This window comes from Mobula hypostoma, chromosome 7, assembly GCF_963921235.1.
Source record: "Mobula hypostoma chromosome 7, sMobHyp1.1, whole genome shotgun sequence".
In the NCBI taxonomy this organism is placed as follows: domain Eukaryota; kingdom Metazoa; phylum Chordata; class Chondrichthyes; order Myliobatiformes; family Myliobatidae; genus Mobula; species Mobula hypostoma.
The window spans coordinates 95525527-95546886 of record NC_086103.1 but is presented as its reverse complement, the minus strand read 5'-3'; the positions used below and the strand labels follow the sequence as shown (position 1 = coordinate 95546886).

At 41.9% G+C, this 21360-nt stretch overlaps 1 protein-coding gene across 4 annotated transcripts in view; it reads left to right on the top strand.

Annotated features, from left to right (window-relative positions):
- Positions 1 to 8771: 8771 nt before the first annotated feature.
- Positions 8772 to 21360, top strand: part of LOC134349433 (palmitoyl-protein thioesterase ABHD10, mitochondrial-like) — a 51490-nt gene continuing 38901 nt past the window's right edge. For all 4 annotated transcript variants that reach the window (XM_063053725.1, XM_063053724.1, XM_063053727.1 and 1 more), the window contains exons 1-2: positions 8772 to 9148; positions 19143 to 19323. In XM_063053725.1, coding sequence (XP_062909795.1) covers positions 9058 to 9148; positions 19143 to 19323 — 272 coding nt within the window. In that variant the 5' untranslated portion in view covers positions 8772 to 9057. The remainder of the gene's footprint in view (positions 9149 to 19142; positions 19324 to 21360) is intronic.

The window sequence follows — 21360 nt, the reverse complement described above, 5'->3', positions numbered from 1 at the left end:
TGTTATCACCACTTAGGTGATAAGTGGCTAATACACTCAATTTCGTTTCTAAAAGGGTTTATCTAACTAATTTAATATTAAACACAGCGTATATTTTCCTCGCATGAATATAGTGATAAGTTAATTATCAGGGGAGCTTGAAGTAAGTGTTGAACGAACTTCCAGTAGAAGTAGCAGAAGCAGGTTCGATATTATCATTTAAAGTAAAATTGGATAGGTATATGGACAGGAAAGGAATGGAGGGTTATGGGCTGAGTGCAGGTCGGTGGGACTAGGTGAGAGTAGCATTCGGCATGGACTAGAAGGGCCGAGATGGCCTGTTTCCGTGTTGTAATTGTTATATGGTTATATAAGTAAGTCAATAACATCATAACATTTTAAGTAACGTTTGGATATTAAACACACAGCACATATTTTCCCCCTATGAACATATAAAATCATTGCAACACACCAATATCGCTGAATCAGTGGGAGCCCTGGGCTTGTTTCCCTGCAACAAGCGGTCCTATCGAGGGGTGATGGGAGACAGTGATACTCGAAGGGAGTTCCTTATGTCCAGTCTATTCCGTAATTTAGTTTTCGTTGCATTCATTGCAGAGATATGTTGGAAATGGAAGCAACGTTTTCAGTGCTTTCGTGGATATCTCAGGATATTTAGCCTTGACTTTGATCCAGAATGCCAGCAGAGATGTTATGTCAAACATACTTTTCAGCCCGCCGTCATTTGCAAGCTCAAAGATGACACAGATGATACGCGGGTAATGACCCTGCGTGTGTTCAAGATCAACACTGGGCGTGACAGGGAATGAGGAAAGGTGCAGCTGACTCGTATCATCAAATCATATTGTTTCCTCGCGGCCCGGTGGTTGGGGTCCACTGGTCAAGAGGCTCATTTCTTGTTCAGACTAAACATCAGAATGAAGAAGAAGGGGTGGCACAGCTGTGCAGTGGTTAGCACAATGCTATTACAATGCCTACAACCTGGTTCAATTCCCACCACCATCTGTAAGGAGTTTGTGACCACACGGGTTTCCTCTGGGTGCTCCTGTTTCCTCCCACATTCCAAAGACGTACTGGTTACTAGGATAACTGGGTGTAATTGGGCCGGAAGGGCCTGTTACAAATCTGTATCTCTAAATAACTAAAAACAAATACACCTAAGTAACTTTGACCGTGGAATGATTGTTGTGCCAGACAGAGTGGTTTGATTATCTCAAGAACTGAGGATGTCCTGGGTTTTTCTCTAGACTTCAGAAAATGGTGTGAAAAAATATCCAGTGACTGCCAGTTCTGTGGGCAGAAAGGCCTTGCTAATGAGAGAAGTTGGAGGAGAATGGCCAGACTGATTCAAGCTGACAGGAAGGCAACAGTAACACAAATAACCATACATTGTTAACAGTTGTGTGCAGAATAGCACCTTTGAACACACATGTCGAACCTTGAAGTGGAACCGTGCAGTGGACCACGAACATACAGAGATCCACTCAGTGTCATCTTATCAGGTACCACCTCTACCAAATAAGCATGACCACAGAGTGTATATTAACAACTCTTCCACGACAGCCTGCTTTCTATACACAGTTCTTTTAATTAGTGATGAGTCCAGTTTTGTGAGTTCTGAGGTTATTGATGATGTCTATATCAGACCTGCAAAATCTTCCATAGAAGGGAAAGTAGTTAAGAAATTGCAATCCTGTGGACCTCTTATTTTTCAACAGTAACCCCTGATTCCGGATATCCCAGCCAACCTTGACAAGTTATTAATCTTTTCAGTGCAGTGATCGTGGGCCCAGTCTGCCCAAACTGTCCTCACAGAGAGAAAAAAACATCCTGGAATGAATCTAGAAAACCTTCTCTACATCCTCTGTCATAACTATATCTTTCTTTGGGTGGATAGAGCATATACAATATTCCAGGGGCAGATACAATATCTCACTATGGGCCTTTAGAATTGCTCGAGCTTTCCAGAGGAATGATACTGATTAGATTGCTCTACAGAGGGATGGCAAAAACTTACTGGGCCAGTTGACTTCCTGCTCTCCCATAAATTTGTGATTCTTTAATCATAATGTAAACCCCTTGATATAAATCTAAAAGCAAATACAGCAGTTGTAATGACTTACTGAATTGCATTCATTTTTAACTGACTTGGAAGTCTTCAGGTTTTCAGCCCTTTGCATGGATGCCAGATAGAATTTATTTTATTGAAAAGGCAGCAATATAAATACATCTCTGATTTGGTAAGAATAAATATGAAATAATTGTTTCCTATGAAGTAAATATTAAAATAGTGTATAAAAATGTTAAATATTGACACCTGGCAACCAAAATATAAAGTTGAAATGCAAACTTTCAGAGACTGGTTTCACGGCTGGTATGTTACTACATTATTACATGTTTATGGAGCTTGTTTTAAATCTCTCTCTTTTTAAGATGTTTTGCTTATTTATTAAAAGATACCAGTTTGGTGGTCTAAACAAGCAAGAGAAAAAATAATTCTGTCAGAGGATTCTTCACTGGGAGTTTCCAGTAGAGCACTAGCCTATTGTTACACTGATATTATTTGTTCCACATAGCTATAATACTTTAATCATGATATTCCATAAACTAATTAAAAATAAATCAAATTGCATATAAAGACAAATCATGTCAAGTACATGATATTATTATTAAATACTAGACAACAGGGTGACCCGTTGGGGCACCCTTTGAGAGAAGGGTAGTGCAGTCTGATGTGACCAGAATGAACATTAAATTTTCCTGAATGCTATTGGTATCGCTTTGCTTTGGAAATTGAAGAAGAAAACCTCAGTTTATTAAAGAAGAACGACGCATAGCAAGGCTCCTCCTCATTTAACGAAGGACACTTTTGATGGCATCATTTCTGGTTGATCTGGCACCCTTGTGCCTCTCATTGTCATTCTGGAGACGTGCAGTCCTTTCATCCGCCGTCTCTTCATCTCTTCTGCTGTTTATTCTTTGCCTCTGATCTTGGAGACGTGCATTTCTCTGCTCCTTTGTCTCTTCCTCTCTCCTCCTTCTGTGCCTGTTTTTGTCATTCTGGAGATGTGCAGCCCTTTCATCCCCGTCTCTTCATCTCTTCTGCTGTTTGTTGTTTGTCTCTGATCCTGGAGACGTGCATTTCTCAGCTCCTTTGTCTCTTCCTCTCTCCTCCTTCTGTGCCAGTTGTTGTCAGTTTGGAGATGTGCATGCCTCTCCTCCTTTGTCTCTTCTTCTCTCGTCTTTTTTGTCCTCTTTGATCCTGGAGTCGTGCGGCCCTGGCCTCATCCGATTCTTGTTCTCTCCCTCTCCTTGCCACTTCCTGACCACGTTTGGCATCATATCTTGACCATAATGTCCCCCTTTTCTTTCCACACGGTATAATTAGGCTGACCATATTTTTTTCACCCTAATGCTGGATAGAAGATACAAAGCAGTAACACCAAAGCCTCAAGGATGCTGATTATTCTTGATGATGTGGTTGGCGCTCTCCTAAATGGATGTGATATAGTCACCGCTGTCCTTTGACTGCAGCAAAGGGTTTGATGGGTGTCTCGAAGTGCGTCATTACAGTAAGATTTAATTATCTCTTATTGATGGGTCTCAGTTAGATCTGTCCCAATCCTACACATGCTGATGGTGATTAGCAGAAAATGACCGCTCGAAATAGAGCTGCCCTGCCCTTTTGCTCCGGTTGGTGTCACTTCTGAGGCTGGCCATGCACATATGTCGTGGTTTCGCGTTACGGTTTCCATCATGGCTGGCAGCTGCACTCGGGTGAAAGCTAGGCTGTTGATTTTGGCGAGTGAGCAATTTTAAACTAATATATAACCCTGAACTTTGCCTGCATTCTGTGTTAGCACATTTTAAGTTGATTTAGCCAAGAATAGTGTAATGCACCGTTTGCGCTAATTAGAGGTCACAAACAGACAAACAGAGCCTGAGAGTTTTAGTAGTACGTTTGTATATAGATTTTGCCCTCAGTGAAAAAGAATTGTAACTGAATCATTTCTGGTTGCCAATAGATGGCACAGTACTCCTATTTTGTTCTCTTCTTAATTAGCTCCATTGACTTTACTTAATTTCATTTGCTCCACAGAAAGGCTAATCGTTCTACATTAACAATTTTAAAATTATTAACATTTAACCTTCATTCAATAATTAAAATTTGATGTTAATTCAACAATTAACCTAAACTAGCTTAAAGCAGCAAACATTTCCATTGATCTTTACTACATAAAGTTGGTAATACAAAGCATCATATTAGCTGTTTGATATTTACCAATTAAAACTGAAAACGCCATATGTAAGTTTGCTGATGACACCACTGTCGTTGGGAAATCAAAAGTGGTAACTAATCAGCATATATCAGGGAGATTGAAAACCTGGCTGAGTGGTGCAACAACAACCTCTTACACAATGTCAGCAGCACCAAGGAGCTGGTTATTGATCTTAAGAGGAGGAAACCAGAGGTCCAAGAGACGGTCCTCATTGAGGGATCAGAGCTGGAGAGGATCAGCAACTTTAAATTATTTTTGTTGTAATTTCAGAGAACCTGTCCTGGGCCCAACTTTTAAGTGCAATAATGAGAAAACATGGCAGTGCCTCGAGTTCCTTCAGAGTTTGTGAAGATTTGGCATGACATCTAAAACTTTGACAAACTCCTATAGCTGTGTGGAGGAGAATACATTGACTAGCTGCATCACAGCCTATTATGGAAACACCAATGTCCTTGAATGGAAAATACAACACGTAGTGGTTGCAGCCCAGTCCATCACTGATAAAGCCCTCCCCATCAATGAGCACATCTACCATTCGCAGTAAAGCACCATCTATCATGAGGGACCCCCACCACCCAGGTCATGCTCTCTTCTCACTGCTGCAACCAGGAAGAAGGTACAGAAGCCTCAGGATTCACACCACCAGGTTCAGGAACTACCCATCACCTATCAGGTTCATGAACCTAAGGGGATAACTTCACTCACCCCATCACTGAAATGTTCCCACAACCTATGGACCCACTTCCAAGGAATCTTCATCTCATGTCCTTGATATATATTGTTTATCTATTATTATTTCTTTTTGTTTTGTATTTGCACAGTTGGTTATCTTTTGTACTCTGGTTGTTTTTCCACCCTGTTGGGTGCAGTCTTGCATTAATTCTACTACGGTCCTTGGATATTATGGTCACCATACTATAGAAACAATGTGATTAAGCTAGACAGTGTACAGAAAAGGATAGGGATTGACAAGGATGTTTCTGAGGCCGTACAGCTTGTGTTATAAGGAGAGATCAGACAGGCTGGGGCTGTTTTCTACTTGAATGGAGGCCCAACTTGTCTACGCTGACCATCATGCCTATCTATGATAAACCCACCTGGCCACATGTTATCCCGCTACTGCTTTCATCTCCAAGTACCTGTCAAATGTCCTTTAAATTTTTACTGTATTTGCCTAACACTTTCTCTGCACCTTGTTCCACAAAACACAGTCCTCTTTGTGAAGAACTTATCCCCCAGATTGTCTTAAACTTTCTTCCCTATCACCTTAAACATATGGCCTTTTAGTTTTAGTCTCTCCCACACAAGCAGAAGGACCATCTACCCTCTCATATAACAATACAGACTCAGCCTCTTATATTCCAGTGAAAATAAACCTCACCTGTCCATTGTCCATTGAGTCTGCCCCACCATTACACTATTTCCCTCTCAGCCCCAATTTCCTGCCTTCTCCCCATATCACTTCATGCCCTGACTAATCAAGAACCTATTAACCTCTGCCTTGAATATACCCAATGGTTCAGCCTCCACAGCCACCCGTGGTAGCAAATTCCAGATTCTTCACTCACTGGCTAAGGAAATTCATCATTTACGTTCTAAATGAGAGTCCCCCTATTCAGAGGCTGTATGTGAGGGTATTAGACTCTTCCACCATAGTAAACACCCTCTCAACATCCTTTCACCATTCAACAGGTTTCAATGAGGTCACACCTCATTCTTCTGAATTCTGAATTCTAGTGAATACAGAACCAGAACCATCAAACTCTCCTCATATAAGCCTTTCAATCCTGGAATCATTTTTGTGAACCTCCTCCTGTGTCAGCACATACTTTCTTACATAAAGGGTCCAAAACTGCTCACAATACTCCAAGTGAGGCCTCACCAGTGCCTCATAACACCACACCATTACATCCTTGTTTTTATGTTCTAGTCCTCTTGAAATGAATGCTAACATCACATTTGCCTTCCTCACCAGACTCAACCTGCAAGTTAGCCTTCAGGGGACCTTGCACAAGGATTCACAAGTCCCCTTGCACTTCAGACTTTTGAATTTTCTCCTTTAAGTAAAGTTCTCTCCCCCTCCCCCTTTCCCCAGTCCAGGCAACATCCTGGTAAAGCAGTTCTGCATTCCAAATGCCACTGCGAGAATGGCAACCATAATTATATACCACATGAAACGTTATACAGCTGCACACAGCATCCCAACTCCGATACTCAATCCCTCAGCTTTTAAAGGACACTTCCAGTCAGAAAAACTAATTCAATTTTGAATCGTGTCCACCAACACACCTTCGATCCCATGCCCACTAACTTGGCCCAGCCTATTATGTGATAGCATAAAATATTTTGGAATATTCATTAGTCCTTCTATTTTCTCTCTCAAGCACTACCTCCTAACTTTATAACTTTTTTTCTGTTCTTGTGGGACCTTCCCTGTTTTCACCCGTCCACGATGACACCGCAAGCACCGCCTTGTTGGAATGTGACGTCCCAGTGATCATCAGAGTCAGAGTTCGACGTTACAAACCTTGTGGAAAAGAGGCAGGAACATGGACCATATAATCAGGAAACTACAAGAAGCAATTGATGAAGTGGTGGAGTGGGGTTATGATTGGGGATGTAGATTTTCAGTAGATAAAACTCAAACTGTATTTTTTTACCAGGAAAAGGGTTGAGGTAGGGAAGAAGTTAAGAATGTATGGGGTTGAATTAGAAAGGGTTGCATCATTTAAATTTCTGGGAGTTATATTTGATTCACGATTAACATGGGCAGACCATATCAGGAAAGTTGAGGAGAAATGTAAAAAAGTAATAAATGTGATGAGATGTTTGACTGGTAGGGAATGGGGAGCAAGTTGTTCAGCTTTGAAGAGAATGTATGTGGCTTTAGTGAGATCTGTATTGGATTATGGAAATATAGTATATGGATCAGCAGCTAGGTCTCTTATAAGGAAACTGGATGTGATTCAGGCTCAGGCCTTGAGAGTGTGCAGTGGGACTTTTAAAACGTCACCAGTGTCAGCCCTACAGGTAGAAATGGGAATAATGCCTTTGGAACTAAGAAGGATGCAACTGATGGCAAACTACTGGGCTAACTTGCAGGGGCACAATGATTCTCACCCTACTAAAGGAGTGTTGCAGGAGTGCTGGGAAAATGGGAGGTTTCAGAGGGATACCTTTAGTCGGGTAGGGAATGATATTGCGAAAGAATGTGGAGTATTTGATCTGAGGATAAGTCCTTCAGTAGTTTATCCGGTTGTAGCTCCATGGAAGCTTGTATGACCTGACATAGACTGGCATTTGTTAGAGGTAAAAAGGAAAGAAAGATATAAAACAGATTTGGTAAATGCATTTAACTGTCGTGTGATGGAAAAGTATAGTGATTATACTCACATTTATACGGATGGTGCGAAGGAACCTGAAACAGGAGTGACAAGGTTTGGGGTGGTAATACCAGCAGAAGAAATTGGAATCAGCAGAAGAACATCTAATAAGTTAGGAGTGTTTACAGTGGAGATGCTGGCAGTGTTGGTTGCGTTGCAATGGGTGCAGAAAGCCAGACAAGCCAAAGCATTGATATGTTCAGATTCATCCTCAGTTCTAGCAAGTTTAAGGTCTTTTCACACAAACAGTCGGCAAGATGTACTTTATGAAGTCCTTCAGTTAGTTACAAGAATTGCAAATCAGGTAAAATTTCTATGGGTTCCAGCACATGTAGGGGTGAAGGGGAATGAGAGGGTGGATGAGTTGGCAAAGAGGGCGTTAAAGAACGAAAATGTGGAAATGCACATTAGTACCAGTAAAGCAGAGGTTAAGTGTGTAATCTGGGAAAAAAAATCAACCGAATGTGGCAAGAAAGATGGGACAGGGAGAGGAAAGGGAGGCATTTATATCAAATACAAAAGAGTGTTGCAGTTACTAGGGTAGGTAATGGAAACAGAAGAGAGGAAATTGTGTGGACTAGGTTAAGGCTGGGGCATTGTGCATTAAACAAAACATTGAAAATGATAGGGAAACACCAGACAGGATTGTGTGAGGAATGTCAGGAAGAGGAGTCAGTAGAACATGTAGTTTTGTGTTGCAGGAAGTATGGGATACAGAGAGAGATAATGAGAATTAAACTAAGGGAGTTGGGGGCGCAGGAATTCACATTAAAAGGGTTGCTGGGCATGGGTGAGAGAGCACAAGTCTGGGTATTTTTAGCGTTTTTAAGGGGTACAGGGGTTTTTTATAGAATATGACGAATAAACAGGAATGGGATACTAGGATGGTCAAAGATGGGAGGGTGAAGTGTAGGTTTGTGTGTGTGTGTGTGATTGGGTGAAGGGATTTAGAATGTATGTCTAGTGCACATTCCGGAGCAGAGGGTGGCGGTAATGCACCATTAAGCTGGATGCCAACCGCCATAAAACAAGATACAGACAGACAGACGTTACAAACCCGGATGTGAGACGTTAAAGCAACACGCATCAAAGTTGCTGGTGAACGCAGCAGGCCACATGAAGGGTCTCGGCCTGAAACGCCGACTGTACCTCTTTCTAGAGATGCTGCCTGGCCTGCTGCGTTCACCAGCAACTTTGATGTGTGTTGCTTGCATTTCCAGCTTCTGCAGAATTCCTCGTGTTTGTGAGACGTTAAAGTCCGTGCTGATTAACCTTTACTTTCCAGCCCGCCCCCCTCATAAATATCCATTACCCGACATTGCGAATGAATTAATAATTCAGTGTCGGCCGGGGTCAGGCTCATGAATATTCAGTGTTTACTAGCCTGGTGAGTGATGGCTGCCGCGCTGCTGTGTCGGTTGCTGGGCCTGCTTGAAGTGAGAAGCGCCGCCCTACGCTGGCGTGCTCCTTGCTCTATCCATGTAGGTAAGTGGCAGAGGATCCCTGTTGGAATTCAATGGAGAAACGCATCCGTTTTCCCCAGGGAGCAGAAGTTTGGAGGGCAGAGATGGCATTTGCGGGCCAGTTATGTAATCCGTTGTTGATCGCACACCCGCAATTGACGAAACACTTTACAGAACGGGGGCTGCAAAGGGAAGAGCCACCAGAACCGTCATATTGACTGCGGAGCGACCCTCCAGCTGACTGTGGATCAGGAGGTGTGACCCGTGGGTCAGTGCTGTTCGGACTCAAGCCTTGGGCCCCTGGCTGGGTCGTCTGGGCGACGGTGTCTGAGACTCCGGGTTTCATCACTGATCATGTGTAACAGGGTAACAGCTTTAATTTTGCTTTCTGTTAAATCTCATTTTGAGCATCTTGCTATTTGCATTCATGCAGTAAATTTGTGACCATCGGAACATTGACAGGTTCTTATTTTTGATTACTGCATTGCAGCTTTTGGGGGATTATCACCAGTTTTCTTGTCTTTTTGTTGACCTAATAGGCTGGCAGGTCAAATTTAATTGAGAAGTCTAAAGTTATTTTGGCAGAGAAAAAAACAAGAATAGTATAAATTAAATGGCTGAATTTTAAAAGGAGACACATAGTGAGACTGATGATTGGAACACTAGAAATGATTTTAAGGAGCTAAGTTAGGAGGCATTAGTTTTTCACTGTACTGATTTTGGACAGGGCTCTGATGAACAAGATTATTAATTTGATTTGCTTCTCAATATTATTTGTTCATGAAGGCATATTTAAAAGAAGTGTGTCTGATCTGGAGATGCAGAAATTTCCCAGGATATCATTCAACTTGGCCAAACCACACCGAATAATATAGCGGAATTGGGATCATGAGTCTCTGGTAGCTTTTGCTGTATAAGATTGATATCCTTTTGTAACTGATTGTGGAAGGCTATGCAGGGAGTGGCAATTGTGGCAGGACATAAAAAAATAACAGCCTTTAATCATTTTAGCTAAAAGCTTAGACTAGCAGGATGCAGTGACAAAATTACACTTCACAGTACAATAATGTAGTTGCTTTTGTGTATTAAGCAAGTGCTATTCATCTAAAGATGGATGCACTGTAGCTTTTGTGCAACTTTTAATAAAAATCCTAATGCATTTGAGATGTTTAGATCAAAAGGGGTGATTGAAAATAAAGTCTGAATTAGTTCTTCCTTTTCACTAAAATCAATGGAGATACTGTCCTCTCATCAGTTACAACAGGTGGCTGCAATCTTAGGAAATGTGTACAGACAGCAGAACCAATGTTGTTGAAGAGATGCAGAGAGATGTAAGGAGCCCAGACAATCTGAAGCATTGTTGGCTACTCTCTTACTGGGTAGTACTATCTTGAATAAAAGTCTGAAATTCAGTGGCTATCAGAGATGAACATGTCATATATCCCACTAAATGAATGGTAAAGTCTTTCATTAAAATAATCTTGCCTTTGATACATTGGTTGTCTAATTTCTGCATTTATAATTCTACTACTTCAGCCTTTGGAGACTTTACAGAACTCCCAATCAAGTCTTAAATGTAGTTATTATTTATTATTTAGCAATACAGCATTGAATAGGCTCTTCAGCCCTTTGAGCCATGGCACCCCAACAACCCCGATTAACCCTTACCTAGTCAAGGCTCAATGAACTACCCATTACATCTTTGAACTGGGAGGAAGCAGGAGGAATCCCACGGAGAGGATGAAGCTGAAATTGAGCTCCGAAGTCTGGAATGACCTGAGCTGTAATAGTGTCATATTAACTGCTATGCTACTGTGGCACCAAATCTTTGTCTGCTGCTTAATAATGCACTCTGCTTGCCTATTTCTCAGTAAATCATCTCTGAATAGGAAAATTAAAGATTCCTTTCTTCACCTGGTTTTGCGTGTACTAAAAATGCTTAGATATGTCAGCATCAAGGCTGTTCATTCTCCTCTGTTTTCATTTTTTTTCCCCCCTGTAAACTTGCAGCCAGTATATTTAGTTTCTGGTCCTGACCATCTTACGGTGTGTACTTTACAAGTAAATATTTAGTTAAGACACATTTCTAACTTCCTGCTAAAAACTTTTCTTTGTCCAAGTGCATTAGCTTTTGCATGCTTAAAGAACCATTTATCAGTTATTAGCCTCTTACCTTCCATTTCATAGATTTGAACACAATTATTAGTACTAATTTTGGCAGAACTAACAGAGAAAAGACCTTTGTGTATGCTAGTAGATGCAAAATCTATTTTGTATTCCCTTGCCTGAAACTAATGTGGGTCTCTTAGTCTGTGTAGTGCCACCTGAATGTGCCTTTTGCAGTGTGACAACATTTCTAGTATGAAAGACAATATAACATGGAAGGCTTTGAAAGAATATGGACCAGCTAAGTGATGTGGAGAGGACATGGCAGCTAGAATACAGTAGATTCTGGTTAATTGGGACACATCGGAACCAGTACATTATGACATCTTCAAGTCTGAATGTTTAAAACCTTAGTGAGCAAAATAGTTCTGAAGTGTCTTACTGCTTTAACTATCAGTGACAAATTCACTGCTTTTTAAACACAAACATAAGCAACTGACAGTTTAAAAGCTGTTTACTCTAAGCATGGCAAAGTGTCTAAAAGACTGTAAGACATAGAAGCAGAATTAAGCCAATCAGCCCATCGAGTCTCCTCCACCATTCTATCATGGCTGATCCTGGATCCAACTCAACATCATACACCTGCCTTTTCACCATATCCTTTGAAGCCCTGACCGAACAGGAAATGATCAACTTCTGCCTTAAATATATGCATAAACTTGGCCTCCACTGCAGTCTGTGGTGGAGCATTCCACAGATTTACCACTCTGGCTATAAAAATTCCTCCTTATGTCTGTTCTAAAAGGTTGTCGCTCACTTTTGAGGCTATGCCCTCTAGTTCTGGATGACTCCACCATATGAAACATCTTCTCTACATCCACCCTAGCTTGTCCTTTCAACATTTGGTAGGTTTCAATGAGATCCCCAAACATTCTTCTAAATTCCAGTGAGTACAGGCCCAAAGCTGCCAAACGCTTCTCATATGTTAACCCCTTCATTCCTGGAATCATAGAACATAGAATAGTACAGCACATTACAGGCCCTTCAGCCCACAATCTTCTGCTGACCCTCAAACCCTGCCTCCCATATAACCCCCTACCTTAAATTCCTCCATATACCTGTCTAGTAGTCTCATAAACTTCACAAGTGTATCTGCCTCCACCACTGACTCAGGCAGTGCATTCCACGCACCAACCACTCTCTGAGTAAAAAACCTTCCTCTAATATCCCCCTTGAACTTCCCACCCCTTACCTTAAAGCCGTGTCCTCTTGTATTGAGCAGTGGTGCCCTGGGGAAGAGGCGCTGCTACCCACTCTATCTATTCCTCTTATTATCTTGTACACCTCTATCATGTCTCCTGTCATCCTCCTTCTCTCCAAAGAGTAAAGCCCTAGCTCCCTCAATCTCTGATCATAATGCATACTCTGTAAACCAGGCAGCATCCTGGTAGATCTCCTCTGTACCCTTTCCAATGCTTCCACATCCTTCCTATAGTGAGGCGACCAGAACTGGACACAGTACTCCAAGTGTGGCCTAACATCGCGACTCTTAAACTCTGTCCCTCGTCCCTCGACTTATGAAAGCTAACACTCCATAAGCTTTCTTAACTACCTGTGAGGCAACTTTCAGGGATCTGTGGACATGTACCCCCAGATCCCTCTGCTCCTCCACACTACCAAGTATCCTGCCATTTACTTTGTACTCTGCCTTGGAGTTTCTCCTTCCAAAGTGTACCGCCTCACACTTCTCCGGGTTAAACTCCATCTGCCACTTCGCAGCCCTCTTCTGCATCACATTAATGTCTCTCTTCAATCTTCGACAGTCCTCTACACTACCTACAACACTACTAACCTTTGTGTCGTCTGCAAACTTGCCAACCCACCCTTCTACCCCGACATCCAGGTCGTTAATAAAAATCACGAAAAGTAGAGGCCCCAGAACAGATCCTTGTGGGACACCACTAGTCACAATCCTCCAATCTGAATGTACTCCCTCTACCACGGCCCTCTGCCTTCTGCAGGCAAGCCAATTCTGAATCCACCTGGCCAAACTTCCCTGGATCCCATGCCTTCTGACTTTCTGAATAAGCCTACCATGTGGAACCTTGTCAAATGCCTTACTAAAATCCGTATAGATCACATCCACTGCACTACCCTCATCTATATGCCTGGTCACCTCCTCAAAGAAACCTATCAGGCTTGTTAGACATGATCTTCCCTTCACAAAGCCATGCTGACTGTCCCTGATCGGACCATGATTCTCTAAATGCCCATAGATCCTATCTCTAAGAATCTTTTCTAACAGCTTTCCCACCACAGACATAAGGCTCACTGGTCTATAATTACCCAGACTATCCCTACTACCTTTTTTGAACAAGGGGACAACATTCGCCTCCCTCCAATCCTCTGGTACCATTCCCATGTCCAACACCTCCTCTCCCTTAATATCAACATGCTCCAGAACATCAACCAAACTCATTTTGTCCTCACCGTCATCAAGTTCCCTCTCATTGGTGAATACCGAAGAGAAGTATTCATTGTGGACCTCGCTCACTTCCACAGCCTCCAGGTGCATCTTCCCACCTTCATCTCTAATCGGTCCTACCTTCACTCCTGTTATCCTTTTGTTCGTCACATAATTGAAGAGTGCCTTGGGATTTTCCTTTACCCTACTCGCCAAGGCCTTCTCATGCCCCCTTCTTGCTCTTCTCAGCCCCTTCTTAAGCTCCTTTCTTGCTTCCCTATATTCCTTAATAGACCCATCTGATCCTTGCTTCCTAAACCTCATGTGTGCTGCCTTCTTCCATTTGACTAGATTTTCCACCTCACTTGTCACCCATGGTTCCTTCACTCTATCACTCTTTATCTTCCTCACCGGGACAAATTTATCCCTAACATCCTGCAAGAGATCTCTAAACATCGACCACATGTCCACAGTATATTTCCCTGCAAAAACATCATCCCTGTTCACACCCGCAAATTCTAGTCTTATAGCCTCATAATTTGCCGTTCCTCAATTAAATATTTTCCTGTCCTCTCTGATTCTCTCCTTTTTCATGATAATGCTAAAGGCCAGGGAGCAGTGGTCACTGTCCCCCAGATGCTCACCCACTGGGAGATCTGTGACCTGACCCGGTTCGTTACCTAGTACTGGATCTAGTATGACATTCCCCTTAGTTGGCCTGTCCACATACTGTGACAGGAATCCATCCTGGATACACTTAACAAACTGTGCCCCATCTAAACCCTTGGAACTAATCAGGTGCCATTCAATATTAGGGAAGTTAAAGTCACCCATGATAACAACCCTGTTATTTTTGCACCTTCCCAAAATCTGCCTCCCAATCTGCTCCTTGGTATCTCTGCTGCTACCTGGGGGCCTATAGAATGTCCCAATAGAGTAAATGCTCCATTCCTGTTCCTGACTTCCACCCATACTGACTCAAAAGGGGATTCTGTTACATTACCCACCCTTTCTGTAGCTGTAATAGTATCCTTGACCAGTAATGCCACCCCTCCTCCCCTTTTTCTGCCCTCTCTATCCCTTTTAAAGCACTGAAATCCAGGAATATTGAGAATCCATTCCTGCCCTGGTGCCAGCTAAGTCTCTGTAATGGCCACTACATCATAATTCCATGTATGTATCCAAGCTCTCAGTTCATCACCTTTGTTCCTGATGCTTCTTGCATTGAGGTACACACACTTCAGCTCTTCTACCTTACTGTCTTTACACCGTTTATTCTGCTTCTCTTTTCTCAAAGCCTCTCTATATGTTCGATCTGGCTTTGCTCCATGCACTTCTTTCACTGCTCTATCGCTCCGGGTCCCATCCCCCTCGCAAATTAGTTTAAATCCTCCCGAACCATGCTAGCAAACCTACCTGCATCGTGAACCTCCTCTGGGCTCTCCAATGACAACACATCCTTTCTGAGATATGGAGCCCGAAACTGTTCACAATACTCCAAGTGTGGCCTGACTAGTGTCTTATAAAGTCTCAGCATGACCTCCTTGCTTTTATATTCTATTCCCCTTGAAATAAATGCCAATTTTGCATTTGCCTTCTTTACCACAGACTCAACCTATAAACTAACTTTCTCCTAATTTAGATATTAGTCCGTACTGTTGTTCCCTTTACCAAAATGCATTATCATACATCGCCCAACACTATTCCATCTGACACACTTTTGCCCATTTTTCCAATTTGTCTATGTCCTGTTGCAATCGCAATGCTTCCTCAACACTACCTTTTCCTCTGCCTATCTTCGTATCATCTGCATTCCATCATCCAAATCATTGATAAACAATATGATGAGTAGTGATCCCAGTATTGACCCCTGAGGAATACCATTAGCCACTGGCAGCCAACCAGAAAAGGCCCCCTTTATTCCGACACATTGCCTCCTGCCTGTCAGCCCTATTCGTCCCAGTATCTTTCCTGTAACGCCATAGGATTTTATCTTGTTAAGCAGCCTTATGTGGCACCTTATCAAATGCCTTCTGAAAATCCAAGTAAATGACATCCAGTGCTTCTCCTTTGTTCACCCTGCTTATTACTGGTGTGTCTAATTACACACATAAGTGCATGAGTTAGAAACTGCTTGGCAATGGTCTCCTGTCCCAATTAAGCAACGTAGTGTCCCAAATAAATGAAGGAATCCCAGCTATTTCCTCAGTTTGTGTTGTTAAAGAATTGTCTCAGTTAACCAGAATCCAAAGTTTAAAGTACATTTATTACCAAAGTATGTATGCATTAAACAACGCAAACAGGAGGAAATCTGCAGATGCTGGAAATTCAAACAACACACACAAAAAATGCTGGTGAACGCAGCAGGCTGGACAGCATCTATAGGAACAGGTACAGTTGACGTTTCAGGCCGAGACCCTTCGTCAGGACACCTGACAAAGGGTCTCGGCCCAAAACGTTGACTGTACCTCTTCCTATAGATGCTGCCTGGCCTGCTGTGTTCACCAGCATTTTTTGTGTGTGATACATTAAACAACCTTGAGATTCATCTCCTAACAGGCAGTCACAAAACAAAGAAACCCAAAAACTCATTTTAAAAAAAAGGCTGTCAAACACCCAATGTGAAGAGAGAAAAGAAAACAAATCATCCAAACAATAAATGGATGTAAATAGCATTCTGAACTGAAGTCCCCAAAAAGGGTTTGTCCACGGACCCATAGTTCAGCGCAGAGTGGAGCAGCAAGCTGAACCTGTCCGTGCCTGATACCCTGACCTTTCAATCTGGCACGGCACCTAAATTGTTGTCCAAAGACTGGGTTCAATTGCTTTGGTACGCTCCGGGGCCTGGACCCCACCGCCTCAATTCTGCTCGTACCCAACCTTTCCGATTTGGTCTGGCACTTAAATCAATTGAACCTGGTGTCTTCCTTGCTCTCAGTGATGCCTTACATCCCCTCAGTTCTGCCACATCGAAATGCCTCCAAATCCAAAGGGAAGGTACATGCTATTACTTGCAATGATCGTTTGCCAGATTAACAAACAATTTAGTTGTTTTCCTTGTTTCATCAGCCACCAGCTAGAAGTTGCTGAGATTAATCAGTGCCATCTTAAACCACTGTATATTGTAGTAAATTGTCAAGTTATCCTCTTCGGTCTATGAAACAGAAAAGTATTTGTTAAATGATGAGAGACTGGGCAATTCAAAAGAACCTAAGAATGCTTGCATACAAGTTCTTGAAGCCCAACGTGCAGGCACAGCAACAACTAAGAGGATAAATGTTATGTTAGCCTTTACTTTTAGAAGATGTGATTGGACAAATAAGATGTTATTGGAGTTGTTTAGACCTGCACCTGGAGTACTATATAAAATTTTGATCTCCAAGAGTGGATGTGTTTGTCATAGAAAAAGAACAGTGAAGTTTAGCTGGATTAGTTCCATGGATAGCGGGCTTTGAAGCATGAGGAAAGATTCAGATTTAGACATTTTTTTTTACAATTTAGAAGAATGCGAGGTGATTGTATTTCAAGGCCAAATTCAGGGAAGATGTTTCATTTGCTGAGGTGTTTAGGTCAGGCTACATAGTTTCAGAATATGGGGCCAGTTGGGATATGCAAGGAGTAAATTCTTAATTTAGAGGGGCATGAAGTTTTGTAATTCTTTAAGTGCTGTGGAGGCTTAGTCATGGTATTCATTAGAAGTGCACTTCAAGAGATTTCTGAACATTAATGGAATCAAGGGTCGTGGGAATACTGAAGGAAAATCGGCTGAAAGATCAGTCATGATCTTAGTGAATGGCAGTCCTCATTAGGGGATCAGAGGTGGAGAGGCTCAGTAACTTTAAATTCCTAGGCATTATCATACCAGAGGGTCTGTCCTGGGAGCAGCAAGTAAGTGCCATCACAAAGAAGGCACTGCAGCACCTCTTCCTTCCTTAGGTGTTTCTGCAGATTCGACATGTCATCTTTGATAAACTTCTATAGTTTCTCAGTGAAGGGCATTCAGATTGGTTGCATCATGCTCGAGAATGGACAAGTCTACAGAAACTGGTGGATACAGGCCAGTCAATCACAAGTGGTGCCCTCCCACCAATGAATATATGTACAAGGAGTGCTGCCACGGAAAAACAGCATTCATCATCACGGAATCCACCATTTACGCCATGCTCTTATTGCTTCTGCCATCGTGAAGGAGGTACAGGAGCCTGAGGTCCTACACCCCCAGGTTCACAAACAGATATTGCCCTTCAGTCATCAGACTCGTAAACCAGTGTGAATAACTCTCAACTAACTCCGCAATGTATGAACTCATTTTTAAGGACTCTACAACTTATGTTCTCATCACCCCTTTCAAAGTATTAAGATACAAGTTATCAGGTTTTGAAGGTTACAGGATTTCAGTTCCATTAGTTTCAACAATACATTCTTTTTCTACTAATGCCAATTTCTTTTAGCTTTCCATACCCACTATATTTGCTTATTTCCAGAAGAATTTACATGTCTTTGTCATGAAGGCAGGCATAAGAATTAAATTTATTTGCCACTTCATTATTCCCCAATATATTTTCTCCTCTCTCAGTCTATGAGATTAGGTTTCAGAATTTATATATATCTTTTTACCTATCTGCAGAAAATTTTGGAGTCAATATTTTTGTAACAAATGTCACAGAAGCACAACAGTTAGTGTTGCTTCGGTGGCCTGAGTTCAGTTGCCAGAGTGGAGTTTGCATATTTTTACAGTGATTGCAGAGATTTCCCCAGGTGATCCAGTTTCCTTCTACATCCAAGTATGTAGAAATAATTTAGTATGTAGGTGGTGTAGATGTGCGGCAGGGGAATCAGAGCGGAGGTAAAATAACTTCCTCCCATGTTCCAAGATCTCTTGAAATGGTTACTAGATTAATTGGTACTTTGTTTTGTTTAGAGATACACATGGAACAGGCAATTTTGGCCCAATGAGCCATGCTGCCAGTTACCCACCTATTTATCACAGGCCTAATCACAGGACAATTTACAATCACCATACTAACTGGAATGTGGAGGAAACCCACACAGTCATGGGAAGAACATACAAACATTTTACAGGCGTCACTGGAATTGATCCCCAAACTCTGACATCCCGAGCTGTAATAAGCACTATACTATCGTGGCTCCATTGTAAATTGTCCTGTGATTAGACTAGGGTTAAATAGATAGGTTGTTGGGTGGTATGGCTCGTTGGGCCAGAAGAGCCTGTTCCTCACCAAATCTCTAAATAAATAAATAACTATATCATGCAGTTCACCCCCATTTTTTTAGTAATGGTGTCATAGATGGTTAAGGAGCACCAAATATACAAAAAGCTGTTTTAAATTCATCAGATGTTAATGTAGGTCATTTGCCAACAAATTTGACCTATTTGGTCTCTAATTTAATGCTGTTAATGTTGATTTATGGTTTGCCATTCCAGGGTGCCGAAAGAAATCAACTCAATACTTAAATCGTCCCAATCTACCTAAATTAGCATACAAGAGATCAAAAGGTAGAAATCCAGGAGTTCTTTTCTTGCCGGATTTTGCATCTAATATGAAGACAGATAAAGCATTGGCCCTTGAGGACTTTTGTAAATCACTTGGGCATTCGTTTGTAAGGTACTGCATGGCTAGATTTACAGTATATCTTATGTAAAAATGTATGCACTTATAAATGCAATGGTTGCTGGTGTTGGAAATGTATTGTCTGAATGATAGTTAAGTTAATGGCAATTTACCTCCTGGCAAAAATAGATTTTCCCATAGTAATTATATTTTCACTTCTATTCAAGTGGCGCACAACCTTCTTTCCAGGGAGAACAAATTCTGTAAAAGATAGAACAGGTTCTTTGGTCCATTATGTTATGTCAAACGAACTGAGCCAATGATACCTAATCTCCTCTGCCTGTGCATTGTACATATCCTTCCATTCTCTGCATATTCATGAGTCCATCTAGAAACCTTCTAAACACCCCCATCATACCTGCTTCTACTATCAGCCCTGGCACCATATTCCAGGCATCCACATTTTGTGTGGCTGGGAAACAAAGCAAACATCACATCTTAAATCATGCCTTCTAATATTAGACATTTTAACCCTGAGAAAAAGATACTGTTGTCTATCCTATCTATGCCTCATTTAATTTTATAAACTTCTGTCAGGTATCTCATCAGCCTCCACACACTAGAGAGAACAATTCAAATTTATCCAACCACTCCATATAAGCATATGCCCTTTATTTCAGGCAGAATCCTAGCAAACCTCTCCTGAGCCTCCAGATCTTTCTTATAATGAGCCAACCAGAATTGGATGCAATATTTCAGATACAGCCTATCCAGATTTTTTTAAAACTGCACCGCAACTTCCTGACTCTTGAACTCAATGCCTCGGCTAATAAAGGCAAGTGTGCCATACACTGCCCTTGCCACCTTATCAACTTTTAGGGAGCTATGCACTTGGACTTTAAGGTTGTTATGGCCAGGGGTGGTAGTGGAGATGAGCTCCCATTGTTTATTAAATGCTCCCAATGGTGTGCACCTCAAGTTGCTTCTAACAACCAAGTCCAGCTCCTGGCCTTTACATGTGGCTTAGCTACTAAGCCCAGTGCAACTGTTTGTACTGACAAGAGAAGGGGCAATGGTGGGTTACTGGCACCTTAAAACTATTTGCTTCAGGCAGATGGGATTTGTCAGCTGTGGTTGGCAGCTCATCTAGAGGAAGGAAAACTCTGATCTTAAACCTCCACTGCCATGCAGCTACTCATGAGCAAGGCTTCATGAGTAAACCCCATGGGAAGGATCCAGAGTTACTGTTCCCAAGTCCCTATGTTGCCTTCAGCACTGACTAGCAATTCCTGTGATGCTGCTGGTACCTAACTGTATCAGTCTCTGCCTTTCATCAGATGCATGGAGAGGGGGAGCTTGTTATGTGGGCAACAGCTTGCTCTCCATATTGTACTGCCCAGGCTTGTGTATCTAGACAGCTAGGACACAGCAACCGTGATCGACCTTGACTGATGGAGGCACACTTGAACCCCAAGATCCATCCATGCATCTGCACTGCTAAGAGTCCTCTGATTAACGGTAACGCTTTCCCTTTGCATTTAGTTTCCCAAGAGTGCAACTTCTTGCACTTGCACAGATTCTATAGTTTTATTTTGACCATATATAGCCAATTACCAGCATTTTAAGTCATGTTTAAGGGCATAATTATTGCTCGACCATTGGTGTATTTACCACATTTCTGGTATTCGTAGAACAGTGCAGAAATACTTCATATTTAGCCAGGTTAAACTCCATTTGTCATTTCTCCACTTGTATTTGCATCTATTGTAATGTTCTTCAAGATACCCAAGATTACCTCCTCTTTTATCTCAAAATTCCCTAGCAAATTAGCACACTCCAGATTAAGCTTCCTATCTGTCACTTCCTTCTCCTTTGTGAATGCTGATGCAAAGTACTCATTTAGAAACTCATCCACATCCTCTGCCTCTAAGCACATTCCCTTCACAGTGGTCCTACCCATCCCCTAGTTATCCTCTTGCTCTTGATTTATTTATAGAATACCTTGGGAATTTCATTAATTCTACTTACCTAGAACTTTTCATAACCCTTCCTGGCTATCCTAATTCCTCACTCCTATCTTGGTTTCTTTTC